The sequence below is a fragment of the Prunus mume genome, linkage group LG2 (genome assembly GCF_029339155.1).
Source record: "Prunus mume cultivar Tortuosa linkage group LG2, ASM2933915v1, whole genome shotgun sequence".
Lineage (NCBI taxonomy): Eukaryota > Viridiplantae > Streptophyta > Magnoliopsida > Rosales > Rosaceae > Prunus > Prunus mume.
In genome coordinates, this window is record NC_142699.1 from 11,225,425 (window position 1) to 11,243,499 (window position 18,075).

At 38.2% G+C, this 18,075-nt stretch overlaps 2 protein-coding genes, 1 non-coding gene and 1 pseudogene across 5 annotated transcripts; 1 reads left to right on the forward strand and 3 right to left on the reverse strand.

Annotated features, from left to right (window-relative positions):
• Positions 1–338: 338 nt before the first annotated feature.
• On the reverse strand, positions 339–4,167 carry LOC103320358 (polyadenylate-binding protein 2-like). Its single transcript, XM_008222030.2, has 9 exons — positions 3,608–4,167; positions 2,976–3,094; positions 2,208–2,864; positions 2,039–2,116; positions 1,855–1,944; positions 1,623–1,760; positions 1,355–1,531; positions 1,067–1,264; positions 339–820 (listed from the first exon to the last, which is right to left on the reverse strand). The coding sequence occupies exons 1-9, from the start codon at positions 3,861–3,863 to the stop codon at positions 578–580; spliced, it is 1,956 nt and encodes a 651-aa protein (XP_008220252.1). The 5' UTR covers positions 3,864–4,167; the 3' UTR covers positions 339–577.
• Positions 4,168–6,115: 1,948 nt separating this feature from the next.
• LOC103320359 (WUSCHEL-related homeobox 4) lies at positions 6,116–7,518 on the reverse strand. The gene is made up of 3 exons (XM_008222031.3): positions 7,164–7,518; positions 6,635–6,901; positions 6,116–6,531 (listed from the first exon to the last, which is right to left on the reverse strand). Exons 1-3 carry the CDS (start codon positions 7,410–7,412, stop codon positions 6,358–6,360), a joined length of 690 nt encoding a protein of 229 aa, XP_008220253.1. The 5' UTR covers positions 7,413–7,518; the 3' UTR covers positions 6,116–6,357.
• Positions 7,519–13,913: 6,395 nt separating this feature from the next.
• On the forward strand, positions 13,914–14,017 carry LOC148919613 (U6 spliceosomal RNA). Its single transcript, XR_016124863.1, has one exon. It is a non-coding gene; the product is annotated as a U6 spliceosomal RNA (small nuclear RNA).
• A 2,542-nt stretch (positions 14,018–16,559) lies between these two features.
• Positions 16,560–17,903, reverse strand: LOC103320446 (ethylene-responsive transcription factor ERF011 pseudogene; annotated as a pseudogene). Of its 2 annotated transcripts, none has more exons than XR_016123782.1 (2): positions 17,708–17,903; positions 16,560–17,494 (listed from the first exon to the last, which is right to left on the reverse strand). The product of XR_016123782.1 is annotated as an ethylene-responsive transcription factor ERF011 pseudogene, transcript variant X2 (transcript). The 2 variants fall into 2 exon arrangements; XR_016123781.1 differs by having other exon boundaries at positions 16,560–17,560; positions 17,708–17,901.
• Between the last annotated feature and the right edge of the window lie 172 nt (positions 17,904–18,075).

An 18,075-nucleotide genomic window follows, 5' to 3' on the forward strand; every position in this document is an offset into this window, starting at 1 on the left:
ATATGGTTTAGAGATTTGTGGACAACGGCAACATCCAAGAATTTGCAACACTTTATTCTACAAATTGGTCAGTAATGAGGATAAAAGACTAGCAAAGAATCAGAATTCCTTGTCGCATTCAAAGAGCGCTTTTGTTTCCGGGCAAAGAAACACCTCCAAGTTCCCTTCGACTCGCCAATTCATTTCCATTACTTTAGACCCACCCATTCCACAAGTCGTGACAGAATTCGGAATATTACCAGAATGAATCTGATAAATAGTGAAAAGCTAAAAAGAATCCAGGGGAAAATTTAAATTTGAAAACAAAACGATTAAAATAAGAAAAGACTACAAAAAAATTTAAGAAAATGTCTAAAGTCATTAAATTAACCAAAACCATGAATCCATGATGCAAGCCAAATGTAGCAACGGTAAAAATCCTACACAACCAAAAACCAAAAACAAAACAAAAATTGCAGGAGGAAATTAAGTCTAGGTTCTAATTTTGAAAAAGCTACAATCACTCCCAACATCAAACGAAAACTTCTGCCAAAGACTTCCCCACATAGCGAGGAAACACCAGATGCCACAATCTCATTTATGAGACAAGGTTGTCATTCAGAGACAATGAAGATAGTTGATCAGCGCTGCTGTTAGCCTGCTGTTGGGCAACATTTCTCAGGACCTCCATGGCCTCGGCCACTTTTGCCTTCAAAGCCTCCGGTGACTCGAGCAAATGCAAAACTTCAGTCTGGTCCATCTCCAAAAGCATGCCTGTCACCTTAGCTGCTGACTCGTGCTCCAACTGGTCAACTAGGGGATATAAAGCCTCACCAAGCATCTGCCCACCCAATAACAGATAAATCAAATCACTAAGTGCATTGAACGATCCATCCAGTGTGCTATTTATACTCCGTTAGTGAGGGGCTATAACCAAAATCTTTTTTATCTGGCATTCACTTGGGAACCACGTGCATCTAAAGCACCTTTTACTAAACCTACATGCCTATGACTTCGTTTCTCAGGAAAGGCTGGTGTAGATCAAAACATCGCCTCAAGTATCAAGAAAAAAAGGAAATGTGCTTACCGTCCTCTGCTGCTCAGTTGAAGCATTTGCAAGGGCTGTGGCCAAGGCTGGAACACCCTGCCCTCCTGCAGCATCTCGCATTGGGATGCCACCCATGTCATATGGTACTGAAAGCATACCACTGGGAACTCCCGAAAATGGAACTTCCTGCATGTTGCGACCAGGTGGATAGCGATACACGCGTCCCCTAGGAAGCATCTGAAACACAGAGAAAGGCGAACATAAATAAATGTAATAAAAGAAAATCACATATAAACATCAAGAAGAAACTCGTATGTTTCGACTGACATGCTGCTGCATCATTGGGACTGGCTGCTGGTTTTGTTGCACAGGACCGGCCCCACGTCGACCTCCTGGGCGTTGGCCCTGAGGACCCTGCTGGACCATTGGAACAAAGAAGTTTGGCATTGGAGCACCACCAGGCCTTATTCCAGGCACAAGTTGCTGTTGGTAACCAAATCCAGCCTACATGATTAAAAACAAAAATATTGAGACACTCATCAAAATTGATAAAGAAAATCAACCATATTAAAAAGACAATGCAATAAATAATTACCTGTGGAGGAATTATCGATGGAGGTGCCTGCCCATACAAAAATTGTTGTCCTAGACCTGGAGCACCAGGAGGGTACATTGGCATACGAGGTGCCACTGAAGGTGCCATTGCAACTGGCCTCATTTGAGAAAACTGAGCCTGTCAAAAATTAAATACAAACATAAGGATAAAAAGAAAGAAAGAACACCACAAAGTTCAATCGAAATTTGGGAACACTCCCAGCAGACCATACCTGCAATCTTGCTCTTCTCTCTTCTTTCCTTTGGGCAAGTGCAACATACAGAGGTTTGCTAACAACCATTTTGCCATTCATCTCAGCAAGCTGGAAGTACACAGTTGAGGTAGATAAATTGTAATTTCTGATGACATATTTTTCTGATTTTATTATTTTAAAACAACTGAGTTAAAAGACATACAGCTCGAGATGCTTCTTCAGTAGTTGAAAAGGCAACAAAACCAGAACCTCTACTATTTCCATCAGGATCCCGCATAACCTGTGAAATCAGGAGAAGAAAACCATGTTATTCCAGGTCACTGCCACCACATTTTTAAATGGAACTCTGAAATAGAAAGAGGTTCACGGACCTTGCATGAAGAAACTGTACCATACTCTGAGAATAATTCCTTCAGTTTTTCATCACTAATGCTATCGTCCAAGTTTTTGATATACAAATTGACCCCTTGAAATTTATCACTAGCTTCCTTCATACTCTGCTCAAATCTCTCCTTCAGTTCAAGTTCTCTCTCATACTTTTTCTGGGCTTTCCCAACATACCACTCCTTCTCATCGAATTTCTTTCCATTCAGATTGTCAACAGCCTTCGCAGCTGCATCTGGATCCTCAAAGTTGACAAAACCAAAACACCTTGACTTGCCATCCCCATCCCTCATCACTACAACACTGGTAATTTGTCCATGCTCACCAAAAATTTTCTTCAAATCATCTTCTGTTGTAGATTCTGATATATTTTTCACATAGACATTATTGAATTTTGTCTTATTCCAAGCGCCATCTCTCTCCTGCTTGCGAAGAAAGTGTCCCACAAATACTGGCTTATCATTAATCAGCATGCCATTTAACTTATCTATTGCACTCTGAGCAGCTTCTTCACTATCAAACTGCACAAAACCATAGCCCTTCGATTGGCCGGTGCCATCAGTGGCTATCTTGCAAGAAAGAATATTTCCGAAAGAAGAAAAGGTATCATGCAATGCTTTGTGGTCAATTGCCTTGTCCAGATTCTGCACTCATGTAAAAGAACAAAGTAGGCATAAGACCAAAATAGACATAACAACATCAAACTTCATTGGAGGGAAAGGAATCTGAGTCATTACACAAGAAAACATAGATACCTTGATAAATATATTTCCGGTTCCACTCTTTCTAATACTAGGGTCCCGGTGAGAATACATAATCCTGATGGATTTGTTGTTCAGGGGAGTGAAGTTCAGAACATCCAGTGCCCTCGCAGCTGCATAGTTAGAGAAATCAAATCAAATACAGCATAAACAATAACCGATGGGCAGCAGGGGACAGGAGCAGTGACCCTTTATGCATTAGTGAAGTTACACATAAAATAAATTTTAAAAAAAGATAAAATTTTGTCTAAGTTCCAAATAAAAGCCACCACACAAACCCCTCCAGCATAATCAATACACAAAGTAACCTATCCCATGGGAAAAATAACAGAAGACAATTTCCAAAATATTAACATCACCTAAATGTGCGACTTATCAAACTCGTCGACATAAAGCTTCGAACTGCCAAGTTCAACCAATGTAAATTATCTAATGTCGAATTCAATAATTCATTTCCACTAATCAAACCATAAACAACCAATAATTTTTCATTTCGTCCAGTATTCATATCAATAACGCAAGATTTAGCATGCATAGCGAACAACTTAGGCTAATAAAAGCACTTAGGCCAACAATATTGCAATAATCAACTAAAAATTAAAATGAAATTTTTGCGAAAGACTAACCATCTTGAGGGTTGCTATAGTTGACGTAGCCATAGCCGAGAGATCGGCGAGTACTCAGGTCTCTGCAGACCCTCACCGACACGACCTGGCCGACCTGGTTGAACAGATCGTAAAGCTGCGAGTCGGTCACATTCTGGTCCAGATCCCCAACGTACAGCGACGTCGATACGAACTGGCCAGGAGCGCCACCGGCGTTGGCGGCGACGCCGTTCGGTCCGGTCACCGGAGGCTGATGCTGAACTTGAATCTGAGCCATCACACCAAAATCACAAAACCCTCACTTCAAATTGGTTCTCTTTTTAAGATTTTTCAGTTCGGGTTATAATAAACCCTAGAGATAACAGACAACGAGAAACGAAAGTTCAATGGACCGGCGGCGATAAAGTTGAAAAAAACCTAAGGACCGGAAGTGATAATCTGGCAGATTTTTTGGTTTTTTTCTGAGGATACAGAGAAGAGGGGGCAAAAATCGGGGATAAGACGGTCCGAAATTCGAACCGGTACGACGGAAATATAAAACGAACGGGAAAACTGAAAATTATTTTTTTTGGGTTTTTGGGGTGAGGAGGGCAGAGTAAAAAACTGCACCGCACCGGCTGAGGAGTTAACTGCATAGCTTATATATGTGAGTCGGCGCGCCTGTGGGCTTGGGGAAACCCTAATTTGATTTTGGAAACTAAACATGGGCCGTCAGATCAGTGTTTCGGATTTTTAACGGCTGCAACGGTCAGGCGGGATCTGTATGATGACGTAGTGATAGAACATGTGATGCGCTAGGCCCACGAAATTGATTAGGTAAGAATATGAAATGTTTGAGTTCACGTGATGTATTAAGCTTGGCCCATAACTAAGAAAAAAGCCCAACTTGCAAAACTAATGGGCTTTTTGACCCTTGTGGGGGTTTGTATGGCAGTTGGGTCTGATGCATTTGGGTTGGACCAAGAACGCTTCAAACTTCTTTTCTTTTTTTCACCTTGCATTTTCATGCTCTTGTCGATCGCCCAAAAACAGTACAGTTTGAATTATATTGAATACGAGTCATTCTATAGTGAGGGCCTTATATATGGCTTTTAGGTGAGATCTTATCTCTTAACTGTTGGATCAGTTTAACCAATTTGATCCAATGATTAAGACATAAGGCATCACTCTCACTAAAGAATTCTTGTATTGAATACCAACTAGCATTTGGTCTAATGATATATATTTGTGATGAGCCGAACACTTAAATATGAATAGCTCTATTGCGTTAGGTAGCTTTACAAATATTGGCCCGTTATAAAAATAATTTGTAAATATTTTAACTTTCTTTTAGTTCCAAAGATACATACATAGTAGTACAGATACTTGTCGTCACAAATTTTGGTCCATGAAAGAAGCAGGTTTGATCGGTCCTCTCTAATCGATGTATGACAAGTCAATTTATGCGGTCATATGATTGGAAGAATCGCCGCATTAAAACATTACCACATTCATATAGCTGACAGAAATTGTTGGGATTTAATTTCATGTCTGGAAAACTTGGGCGTCTTGTTGACCAATATAGGCCTTCTTTTTTGAAGTTTGGGATTTTGATAGACCAGGCCCCTTCTTATACTCTTTTGATGCATGCATAAACAAAGTTTATTGGTACACCGAAAAAAAGGTTGATTGGCAGAGTCAACTTGTGGGAATTGCCATGATTGCCATAATATATGCATGGCCCATCAAGATCTTGCGTATAGTTGTACAAACCAGTTGCAATATATTGTGTTAGCGGACATCTAAGGTAATCTACTCGATTGTATTATAGTTAATCAGTTGCAATTAATATATATCTAATTAGCTCTCCCTCCACCATATGTATTCAAAAGCTGTTGCATGCATGCATAAGACAAACTTTCATTCTAGGATTGGGAACGTACGATTGATTACTATCATCACCTGCCATGAATGTTTGGATGTGGTCCTCGAACTCCATAATAATTAATATCGATTTTAAGAACCTAATTAACTACGAGTTTAAAATTAGCATTCATGTAAAGGACTCTTCAAGAAAAGTTTTGAGTTCGAAATCCTAACATCCGTGTACTTAATGCGTGTCCGTTTAATCTCACAGACTACAGTTTAGCTAATGACCATGATCCCATCAAATTCCACTAGCAAGGAGTTTTAAAAAACTTAAAAGAAAAAGGGAAAGCAATGATGAAAAACCAGTAGTAACGCACGTCTCTCGTAATAAGCAATGATAATGATAGGGTACTTTATGTGAAAGTCATATAAGTGGCGAATTTTATAACATTATAATTTTTTGACATTGGCGCTAGAGGACGTTTCTCTTTTCCAATTTTGAAATGCAAGATCAAAACGAAGTGTTGATAGTCTTCTTAGTAGGTTAAAAAAGAAGAAGAAGAAGGTGCGTGGACTTCAGTGTCCATATCTAGCTTCCCGCGCACTTTTAACCTAAAAAAGCTTCGATTCAACATTTCAAGTCCCTGTGGTCAAAACAGTGACACCCACCATCGCCAGAGATAGAGAAAGAGAGCTTGAAATAAAGAGCACTTAGTGACAATTGACAAACCCTTTTGGCTCCAAAAGGCATCTAGTGGTAGCATAGATCTAGAGAGGGAGAGAGATAGATCAGTACAAAGAGACACTTGCTTGCCTTTCTTCTTTCCCGAAACCAATAAGAAAAAGAAGAAGGAATTAAACCTAAAGGAAAGCACATGATATAATGTCAAAGTAAGCACATCGATCCATGATCATCTCTCCTCTCATCTCCCTTCCGGATGTAATGGGAAGAGCTCCAAAGTTCTACCTCTACCTCCCTCCACGACTTCGTCCGCCTTACAAACTACACTATCTTCTACAGAGCAATCAAATCCCCAGCTCCTACACTTTCTCTTGTACGGACTATCTTCCTCTCTTTCCCCTACTACTTCTCCCAGCTGCAACAAAAATATATGTACAAAATTTAGAAACAAAAAAAAAAACCAAGTAAAAGAAGAAGAAAACCGGCTTAACTTTGTAGCTAAGTATAGTGTAACTTACGTTGGTAATTACAGGAGTTGGTGTTCTGGGAGAATGGCTGAGGCCGAGGCTGTTGCGTTTTTGCTTCTGCCTCTCGCGTGCTTTGTGGTTTTGGAACCAGTAAAACACATTCTTGCCTTCTATCTTGCCGTACTTGCCAAGCTGAGCTGTTATTTGTTCTATCTGCTGTGCATTAGGAGTGCGCATGCCTCCCCTATACAGCATTTCTAGTATTCCTATCTGTTCTTGCGTTGGGTTCCAACGCGTCCCTCCTGGGTGCGTCTCTACCTGCACCGTCAACACTTCTTCTTAATAATTATTCTTTGAAACCATTTATATTTTTTGTTTAATAATGTCCATCGTACTTGACACATGTTATAATTATAAGTATTAACGTTAGAGAGATGTACTATGTTGTCAGACTATATATCAAAAGTATTGATAATTGTTCAAATGCGTTCGCCAAATTTACAGTACGACAATTAGATGTTTGGTTATAAGTGTTGTGGACATGGAAGTACTGTATGCTTGCAAGAAAAATTTAGCATACCTGGGGGTGGGGGGAATCTTTCTTCTCCTGATGATCAGAGGATCCTAGTTTTCTAGGGCCACTTTCAGGTCTGATGAAGCTCTTGAGGTCGAAAGGAGCAAGGGCAGTGGTAGTGGTGTCGCCTGCGGTGGTGTTGGCCAGTTTGGGAGCGAGAGGGCGTAGGCGTTTGGTGCAGCCAAGAGTGAGGGAGGGTTCGTGTTCCCAGAGTCCACGTGCGAACTGGTGCACCTTCATGCTGCTTATTCCCATATGTGGTGGGTGGTGGTGGGCTGAATGATAGAGGTAAAGCAGCAATTATATAGGGAGGGCCGAACACAGACACAGAAGCTCATGATATCAGAGAATTAAAGGTGACAAAGTGGGAAATGAGGTGGTGCTTGGAACAAGCGAGACCAAATGATGAGGTGCGGTTGACTTGGGATTTTCCACACTAAAAAAATATGAAAAAGAGAGAGCAGAGAGAGAAAGAGAGAGAGACAATAATTAATAGGGCAAGCAAAGCAACAATATGTATGAGAGATGAGAGTATGAGTATGTGAAGGGTTAGCTAGCTATGAGCGTGTGGGTGTGTAGCTAAGCTGTGTATGTGCGTTTGGGTTGGCCCGTCAAATCGGGTCGTTTTTTTCTTGCTTTCATGATAAGGTGTCCATGCTTTTCGGTGGCCTCTTTGGCTCTCTCTCCAGCTTTTTTTCACTATAAAGCGAGGGGGCTCATAAGAGGGAGGAGAATAATAATATAAAGAAAAAAGATTCCTCCAATCCCAAAACTTGAAAATGGGAACTAGCCTTTGCCTTTTTGCCATTTGCCCTTTTGCCATTTGCATGCCCTTTGCTTTTCAAATTTCAAGATACGACATATCATATAAACAAATATAACCAAAACAACTGAACTCAATATGAATGAATGCCGTCGTATCTAAGTCTTAATTTTCACTCTTTTAGTCGTATACAACGTTGAAAAAACTTACACACAACTCCAACCTAACTTATCTTATCCCTATCTGACTCACTGCATGCCAAGCCACAGCCAAATAGCCAATATATCCTTCTGGCTCTTTCTTTTGGGAACTGTACGTAGTTCCATTTTCCCAAATTGTATAAATAAAAAAACCCTCACAAGTTCCCACCCCCACTTTCTGCCCAAATTCAATTTTTGTTTGCCAATACCTTGACACCGCCAAAGCCAATAGGAGGGAGCAACATTTCCTGTATAAATATATTTATATATCTATACGATTTGTTTTTAATAATCAAAGCGATAAAATTTTATTGATGAAAGAACAATATCTAGAAGATTAAGTATCTCTATACATAAGGGTTCGGTTGCCGGATTAACCAATAACTTATACTTTTTACGCATAGACCTCTCTTATGATATATATCTTAAGTATATATATATATATGTGTATATACGATTTTATAAACGCATGGATGTGTGATGAACTATAAAATTCCCAGTCCAGCATAGAATGATGAGTTTAGGGTAAAATTGATTAACTGGCTTTACAAGCAGGGGGGGTCTAGTTAATTACTGCGGTCAATCAGGCACACAGTTAATTGTTGGAGAGTAGGTAATTGAGCATTACACGTGTGGTCGATTGGGCAGAGATATACTTGATTCAACTAGGAACACATTACACGTGTACAGTCAAGAATCATGATCACAGACACCTGCGTGTGCATGCGGTTGAGACGAAGTTCCATTAATTTGATGTTGCATGAGGGCCCAAAAAGTACGGAGTTTGTGAATGAAATCTAGTTTCTTTCTTGTATGAATGAATATGCTTCAGAGACATAATTTGCAGTGCTTTAATTATGCGGATTTGGAACAACACGCGTACGTCGTGGAAGCCATTTTTCTCCAGAAAAAAGATTTACCATGAACTGTGTCAGTGTCACTGCTCTGCAAAAGCACAACAACTGCAGAGAATATTTAACTCTTGTTCATAAAAAAACAAAAACGAAAACAAAAAAACACTATTGTTCACGGAATTAGGTTAGTAAAAGTCAGTTCGTACCCTTAAGCTAAGCTGGTATTAGAAACAATACCAAATGTGAATGTGGATATATATAATTGAAATTAAAGGCAATCACAATGAGGCATGACAAATAATATTATCTTAATTTTATGCACCGATGTCGACAAAATCTTTCTTAATCCCCTATAAATTAGGGTTCATGTGCCAAGATCGGTTGCATGATGTGACACTCTTCCCTTATCTCCCAACCTTAATTAGATTATATGTGAAGAATTTTCTTTCTGTTTTTTTTTTTTTATAAAAAATTTGAAGTAAAAGTCTTGGATGAATCAGCTTGGAGGGAATTAGTTAAGCTGATTTCCCCCTTATGGTAATTACCCAGCTTCTATTTGCCAAAAGCTGCATCATTATGTGCAATTCAAAAGCAACACTAAAACTGAAACAAAATTTAACTGCAAAACTCAAAACAGCATGAAATTTCTGTAGTTTTAACGTTCACATTCACATTTCCTGTGAGTAATGCAACACTTGTTTTACTGTGCTTTATCTATACGTGTGACATTTTGTTTCTGGGTTATAAATATGGACAAATTAACTTTAATAGTTACTACAAGATTATCAAAAAAACTTTAAGCTACCACATGTTCGGTTTAGTTTGCGGACCAGCTAATTTCGTTGTTGTGAACTCGTGGTGGACTTTAACATGGACAACAAATCTCAACCAAATCTGCACTTTAGCCATTCTCCAACATACGACAGTTTCATTACATGAACTAATTGTTTTATTATTAAATTTCTTATCGCTCCTCAAAGTCGTGCTAGGTAGAAATTGCCAGATATATACATATGTTAGGATTAAGATAGCTTAGATTCCTTCAGATACAACAAAGACAATATAATTGCTCAAGAAATCGTATTTCTTTTTATGGAAGTGTTTCTAGGTAGATAATAAAAAATGGAATTGTTTAAGCAGAAAAACTTACTTGCAACGAAAATATCATTGTTTTACTATTTCCGATCAATAATACTATAGCATGTGGAAAAGTTATCTCGCGTATTATTGGTAAGGGATAGCAAAAAGTAATATCCCGCTGCATGAAAGCAAACACCCTGTTTAAGGTGTACCATCCGATATACATGGGACGGGTGGAAAGATTCATGTTTAAGTATAATATTATAATCAACATCAATATAATATATATGATTGAATGACTTTATCTTTAATGATACATTAGCAATCTGGAATGGCATTACCTTGAAAATATTTTGGCAGTACTGACTATAATTAGTAAGTTATGTGAAAAATCAAGATGTACTGGGTTTTTAAAAAAAAAAAAAAAAATTAAAAAAAAAGATTTATTTAGGGACTAGTTGTAATTAGCCCTTATCAGGGGACAGTGAGCCTGACCCTCTTGACCCTCTCGTCTTTGATTTGATGAAAACAAAATTGAATTATGTAAGCAAGGTAGGAATATTTACTTGTACTATGTGGTGGCTAAAATAAGAGTGACAGAAGAGGTAAGTTTGCGTGTACTTTTGCATGGTGAAAAATGAAAATTGGATACTCCCACAAGTGGAAGATCGTTTTTGAAAGGTGAGGTGACCAATTACTTGTAATTTCATTGGACACTTGTCATTCTACTTTGACGTATATGCGTGCGATAATCATACCATCGTTGAAATTAATTAAAAGATTATGAGCTAATAATCTAATAGCTAATGGCTATTAGCTACACATGAGTCACACGTAAGCATAAATATATATAAATTTCTTGTATCATTACATCCTATCAGCTCCCTTCAATCACGACAGCATAAATAATTTCCTCACTTAACATAAATCTGCTCCTACTTCCTACTTAGGTAGGTGTCCATCATTCTGCACCTAACCCGTTCTATGTCGATCCATAAAACCAAAAATTACTATTTTTAAGGTTACTTTAGATAATTACATGCATGCAAGTAACAAGGACCACTCATTAGACCTTTTTAATTTTACCCTCCTGCTGCAGATATTTTAAGCTAAGCAATTAGTTAACACAGGATTAGGACATTTCCCCTTCAAACTTGTCAAGCTAATAATTTGAATTATTTGTGGGCCTTACGTTTGAAGAAGCAAAGAAATTGAACACATTGCAGAGATAATGTTTCCCAACATACAAACGATTGGCCTTATTTTTAACGACTATCTCGAAAGCTTTTCTTTGAATTACCAAATGAAGGGCCAGCAGGATGCATGATGCTCATTGATATTGGCCAAAAATGTCACATCCAATCAAGCATTATTACTATTATTATTATTATTATTATTATTATCTGCGGACATCCCAATTCATGAAAACATATACTGATCAGATCAGAGATCAGATCAGATGGCCATAGGAATAGGAAGAGGATGATGACTTTGCTAATTAATTAAGTAGCACAAGATTCATATAAATAATTTGATTTGAAGGGTTATTTTGTCGGTCAAAGAAAAAGAGGAGATGCAAACAAATTGGGGTGATGAAGTTGGGTGCCATGATAGGAGTGGGAACCCACGCAGTGGAAGAAGCGGTGGGAATCCATCATTAGCCAAGACAATGCCATCATTTGCACGTGTCAATGGACCACATTCAACTCCCATCAATCTCTTGTTTATTTCTCACTCCCTCTACTCTCACACTAAAAACCAAACTGTAGCTTTAAAATCAAAACTCTTTCCTCCCTATTTTGACTCTTCTATCAAAGGGTTGTGACGAACGAATGCATCAACAGTTGATAGCTATTTATACATTAGTGCATATACATCAATATGTATCAGTAAGCTTGTCATGCACTCGTAGACTATTTCCCTTAACCTTTAGAGGAAGGCATTACTAACTAGTTATTGCGACATGTTTTTTGTTTATACCCTTTCCTTTTTTTTTATCTTTGTTATCTTCAAATTATATGTACATGGAGTTGTAGAGTAGTGATAGATAAAGGTCATGTGTCAGCTACTTTTGTGCTTAATGACTTTTAGATTTTCTATTCCTCATCTAGGGTTGGAAGCCTTTTTAACTTGGAAATTGATGGAAAGGGATTGTTGTGATCGATGCAAATGTCACTGACTAAACCTTCCACTCTCTCTCTCTATCTTTATTATGCCAAATAAAGTGAGAATTGGAGAAGCCATCATTGTTGGGATTGAAATATATTCCCAACTAGATTTAGATGGGGCATCTTTATACACACTGAGCTCATGACTTTATGGATCTGCAGTGTTTCTTTTGCATACTCCTTTATCTTTTTCAATATATATATATATATATTATATAAATTTTTATCTCAAGAGAGAAAGAAGAAAGAAAGTTGAGGGGGGTGGGATGAAGAACATGATCGCATGGTGAGAACGGTCGTGCCATGTAAGGGAAAGTGGGTGCAAATGTGTAGGGAAAGTGAGTTTTGTATGGGGGAGGGAGAAGTAAATGGATGACAGTCCAAACACAATTAATTGAATTGATGGCACTGAAAGATCCTCACTGTACAAACTTTTCTTCATATATTCTTTTTTTCCCTCTCCCTTTTTCTTTTTCTTCCATCGGGTTTGTTTTTTAACCTCTCTTTCTTTCTCTTTCTTTTTCTCTGCTAGCTTTGCGGTGTTGGTGTTTTGCACAAACTCTCGAAGAGTTAATATTTTGACAGCTCTCTCTCTCTCTCTCTCTGTGTCTTGTAAAAAGTCTCTTTCTCTGTCATCTTCTTCTTCTCCTTGGAGACTCCATACGCGACTGTGCAGCTGTCACACTCTTTTCTTAAAGCGTCTGAAATCAATGTCCAATTAGGCGCCCTACAAATGCCACGTGCCCCTCGTCCATTAGTTGAATGAATTTCGCATGAATGGAGCTGCTCACTTGCACCAGCAATAGTCTTTTCCATAAGAAACTTCGTTTAGTTACAGTAGTAGGCATACAGTATGTTGAGGTTTGCAAGGACTTGTCTTAAGATGGAATTAATGAAGAACCAATGCAAGGCCCAAATCATGAAATACTTGAATGTTGGATACGGTGTTGGAGTTCATTTGGGCATCAAATATTCTCAGTTGTTTTGTTGGGTCGATAGCCTCCAGGCCTACACCCGTTTTCAATTATTTATTTATTTTTTGCTGTAATAATTTAATGGTATCTAATGCTTTTCATTCAACCAACACGTGAACTAGAGCCGTGTGATGATGATCGGTTTATGGTATATATATATTTCATAGTCTAATTTTGTTGGCTGTAGACAAATTCATGGTGTTTAAATTTGTTACGTACGGTACATTGACTGCTACTATAAATTATGGCACACATGCATTGTTTCTGCATTTTACTTTTGGGAATTGAATTGAATTGAATTGAATCATGTGCACCCTAGCTAATATTTCCACGATAATCTTGATTTTTCCGTTTTATATGTTGAACATGAAATAAAATAATGGCTTGGCTCTCCGTGATTTAAAGATCATGTCAAAGTTTTCTGTAAATTCACAAAATTTGGTCAGCTAGGATGACAAGGTGCCTTGTCTTGTCTTAGGATTCTTTGATTCACCATCCACTATCTATCCGGACACACATTTGAGTGGCAAACAACAATTGAGGCTTCAAAAAAAAGAAAAAACAACACCGAATTTATATGATATTCTGATTCTGCCGTGGACACTGCTCATCAGTTCACAGCCAATGGCTAATTGCTTTCCACCATCTTTTTTTTTTTTTTTTTTTGCCATTTTCATCTTTACTTCTTTAGGGCCCGTTTAATATTATCTTATAGAAGTTCCCTCCAGGTACTTCTAATAAAATTGGAACGATACAAAAAAGATTAGCATGGTCCCTACGCAAGGATGACACGCATAAATCAAAAAATGGTCCTTTCTTATAGAAAAGTCCTTGTAAGTAATTAATGTTTTCATGCACCCATGGAATTTTGAACCGCTCTTGGGCAAAGCTCCACCATGAAATCTTGAAGATGAAAATACCTCAAACAGATGGTGTGTCCTTATACTTGGTTTTGTCAGTTTGTTGTGTATTGATTGCCTTGGATGTTAAGGAGAAGTTGATAGGAACAGGCATATGCTGATTCTTTCGAGTTCTAGTGTGTTCAAGGTTTGGCACTAAGTTTCTGTCACTCTCTTGGGGGTCATTTTCTGTATTCAGATCTTTCTGCTGCTTCTTAACTTCTGTCTTGTAGCTTGGTAGCTTGCATTATTGTGAGGAATGGGTTGCTGTGACATTTTATTTAAATAAATAAAAAAAAGAGTCAATGCTCAAAAACTGGCCCTTTGTATATTTCAGGTGATGAGGAGGCTATATTTTGACTGCAACATTTTTGAATAAATTGCAACTTGCAGCTTTCTTTTTCACTTTTCCTTGTGACAGTTAAAAATGATATCCAACACCACAGATAGGAAACACACTTATCTCTCAATCACTTAATCCTTGGATTGGATTGGACATAAGGCTGTGAGCTTTTGTTTGGACTTCGGACAAGTCTAGACTTGTTGAAGGCCAAATGAATATTATTATATGATCCTCTTAGCCCTCTTTGTTACCCAAAAAAAATAAAAATAAAAATAAAAATAAAAATTATATGATCCTCTCTTAGTCTTAGCTTTTGTTGGTGGGAAAGCACCATCTTCTTTTTGCCACATAGCTGAAGTACTTCATCTAACAAAAGATCTCAATATCTTTGGGATTCGATTGGATTTGGCTTTTACTTGTGAAGCAAGGTTCATGTCTTGAGTTAATAAACCAGAAATTCCAGAGTGATTAGGGTTTGAAGATATTCTTAAATCATTCTGTCATGGTTTTAAAGATATTTGTTTTGGACACAGTGGTGTTGTTTTGATTGAGAAGCAAACTGAGCTTTTCTATATAGAAATGTGGTTTTATGAATCAAAAAGTGCATGTTTATCTGTAAAGGAGACCCTGTCATCTGGCTACACACGCCACCGAAATGCTCCTTTTCTATAAAGTCAAGTTATGTGGTGAGGCATTTCGAATGGAGAAGGAAAGATAAGATATTATAAAAGACATAGGCTTAAAGACATACTATATATAATCAGGTTTAAGCAGAACTTGGCCTTACCAGTTTAAAAATATTCTTGCAGGAACTAATTTTTGGTAATTTTACATGCCCCGCCAATCTAACATTACGTGTTAAGACAATAATTCATCTAATCAATAATTTAGATTGAGAATTCGACGATATAATATGAAAATTTCCCCACCACTTCATCGGGTTACTTGAAGCGAAAATTACGCTAGTTTAGAGCTCATGAACTTTTGATAGTAATATTTCTGTCAAATCTTTTGACTAAGACATCCCACCGCCAATGGATAATTAGCCATAAAAGCATCTGTGGATTAAAAAACTAGTGAACTTTGATTTTAATAAGTCATATGTTAACTACAAAGAAAGAATGTTGAAGGTTACGAAGATTTCTTGGAAGTCATACGCTTCATGAGATTTATATTTAAGGTTTAATATTGTAAGTACGATTTAATCGACAATCTAAGCAGATTTATAATCAAGATGAAGGGAAACTATAACAAGCCCTGCAAGATCCATAAATACCGTAGATCAATTTTATTCCAATAAGAAATTAAAACAAAGAGACAAAGTCAAATTTTGATTACAAGACAGTTGGGCAGCCGCAGATTTTGGCACCAAAAGAGAAAATAGAATCGTCCCACACGTATCATAAACTCGGTTTTAATTTGGTCTCCATACAGACCACAGCCCAAGATTAATATATTACTAATTATTCATTAATCACCTCTAATACAAAACAAGAAAAAAAGAAAGGGCTCACCGTCCACCGTCCATCATCCATCATCATCATCAGGAAAAAAAAAAAAAAAAAGTGTCGTAAGCTTCCACCAAAATATGGAGTGTGTGAGTCTAATGACAGGGACAACCTATTTGATTGAGGAGGACCATCTTGCTTTCTCCTTCATCATACTTCACACCACAAGCACGTCATCACCAAGCAGCTCTTCTTCTTGGTGCCCCAACTCCTCCTTATCTCCTTATCTACTTGTGTTTTTTGTTTGGCAACTCAACAAGATCGTACCAGCACTGTAACCAAACGTAGGCCACACCAATGTTGCTTTCTTTCTCTCTGTTTTGTTTCTCTTGGTAAAATTTGGGGGGGCCCCAAACCCCAATTGCCCTAGCAAAGCAAGCTGCGCTAGCATCAAGCCAATGACCTTCTAGGCCTAGCCACCGTATCCACACCTAACAAATTTCTTCTCTAAACCCAAATGAGAACGAAAAATTATGGCGTGTGACAGTATCACCACGTTGTCTCCTGGGTAAGAGGACATATCAAAAGACAGTAACACCACGTTGTCTTATGGGTAAGATAACATATCAAAATAACTTGATTGCGCAAACCATAAAAATCAAGAGTGGAAAAATTCAAGAAAGCAAATACTGAAATGAATTTGAACTCCTTGTCATCCTTGATGACCAGTAACTAAGAACTTTTGCTCTTCAGCTGGTTTGTTGTTGATGTTACAATTGAAGAGAGAGAGAAACTATACCAATCAAACAGAACCCTTTTGATTCTGTTCTCTGAACAGACCCAAAAATACCTTTCTCGTCTCTCTATTTTCTCTATATTTTCACTTATTTCACACGTAGACTAGCTTAGTGATGATCAACTAAGATCATGAATATAAATATATAAATATAAAAACTCAAAAGAAAAAAGAAAAAAAAGAGAGCTAGAAATTAAGAAAATAATATAAACAGTTGGTGATCGATCAGCCTCATATCTCTCTAAAGACCTCCTTTTTTCAATTAATTTTCATCAGAGTTTTCTGGGTCGGGATACTTATTTAAATCAGGCTTCTGGGAATTCACCAGGCTCGACGTCGTTTTCGACTGCGATATTGGTGAGCGGTGAGCAGTTTCGACGGCGTCGACCTTTGCCCCAACCTCCGTAGCCTTCTTTCGTATCGAAGCGGCCGACATGTCGTGTAGCTGCTGGCCGTCTTCTTGGAACACAAGTTCCGGGAAGTTGAGGCGCGCAGAAGGGCCTCTGAGGTAGAAAACGGCGGTGTCGTATGCTCGGGCTGCGGCAACCGGCGTCGTGTAAGAACCAAGCCAGATTCGAGACCTCTTGTTGGGTTCTCTAATCTCAGCCACCCACTTCCCCCACTTCCTCATCCTTATCCCTCTGTATTGCTTTTCTTGATGACGATGATCATGGTTGCCTCCTACTTGTTGCTGTTGCTGCTGGTTTTGCCTCTGCTTGCGCTTCTCTATGCTTGTTGTTGTGGTTGTTGAAGACGAAGAAGATGAAGAACAACAATATTCTCCTTCCATCCCGAGAAAAGTTAGAAGCTACCTAATATTAATCAAAACCCTTTTAATCTGCTGATGTTCTTGTTGTTGTGGATGCTTTAGAAACTAACTAAATAATCCCAAAACACAAAAACGAAAAAAACCAAATAAAAATAATCAGAAAACACTTGCAATTCCTGAGAGCAAAGGTTATATTATATTCACAGGGAAATATATACAAACAGATACTGGGCATAAAGATAGATTAGTTTCGTACTTGGCTGCTAGTCTGTCGTCCGGGCACGGCCGCCACGTTGATGTATCTTGAAGATAAATCCAAAAATGGCCGACATATTCCATCAGCTCCCACCCCTTCTCTCTCTCTCTCTCTCTCCCCTTCTCACTCAGCTCTCTGTCTAAAACGCTACGTTTTATACCATCTTCTCTCTCGTCTTTCTCCTATCGTTTTTCTCTTCTGTTTCTCCTTTAGTGAGTACGAAAAGCCATTTTGTAGTTTATTTTTATGCAAAACTGGGGCCCACGTAAGCGGTTTTGTGGGCATGTGAGAGCCGACGTGGATGGATGTTTACACCTCTTGTACGCAATCCACTTAGCCCAAATTACAAATTTACATTATTTTGTGAG

Bases quoted from the DNA above. Each gene is read 5' to 3' on its own strand.
- LOC103320358 (XM_008222030.2), bottom strand. From the start codon at position 3,863: ATGGCTCAGATTCAAGTTCAGCATCAGCCTCCGGTGACCGGACCGAAC. The intron at 2,117-2,207 runs GTCCGTGAACCT...CTGATTTCACAG, and splicing joins GTACAGTTTCTTCATGCAAG to GTTATGCGGGATCCTGATGG. The intron at 1,532-1,622 runs GTAATTATTTAT...TTAATCATGTAG, and splicing joins CATCGATAATTCCTCCACAG to GCTGGATTTGGTTACCAACA.
- LOC103320359 (XM_008222031.3), bottom strand. From the start codon at position 7,412: ATGGGAATAAGCAGCATGAAGGTGCACCAGTTCGCACGTGGACTCTGG. The intron at 6,902-7,163 runs GTATGCTAAATT...TTGACGGTGCAG, and splicing joins AAGATTCCCCCCACCCCCAG to GTAGAGACGCACCCAGGAGG. The intron at 6,532-6,634 runs GTAAGTTACACT...TTTTTGTTGCAG, and splicing joins CAACTCCTGTAATTACCAAC to CTGGGAGAAGTAGTAGGGGA.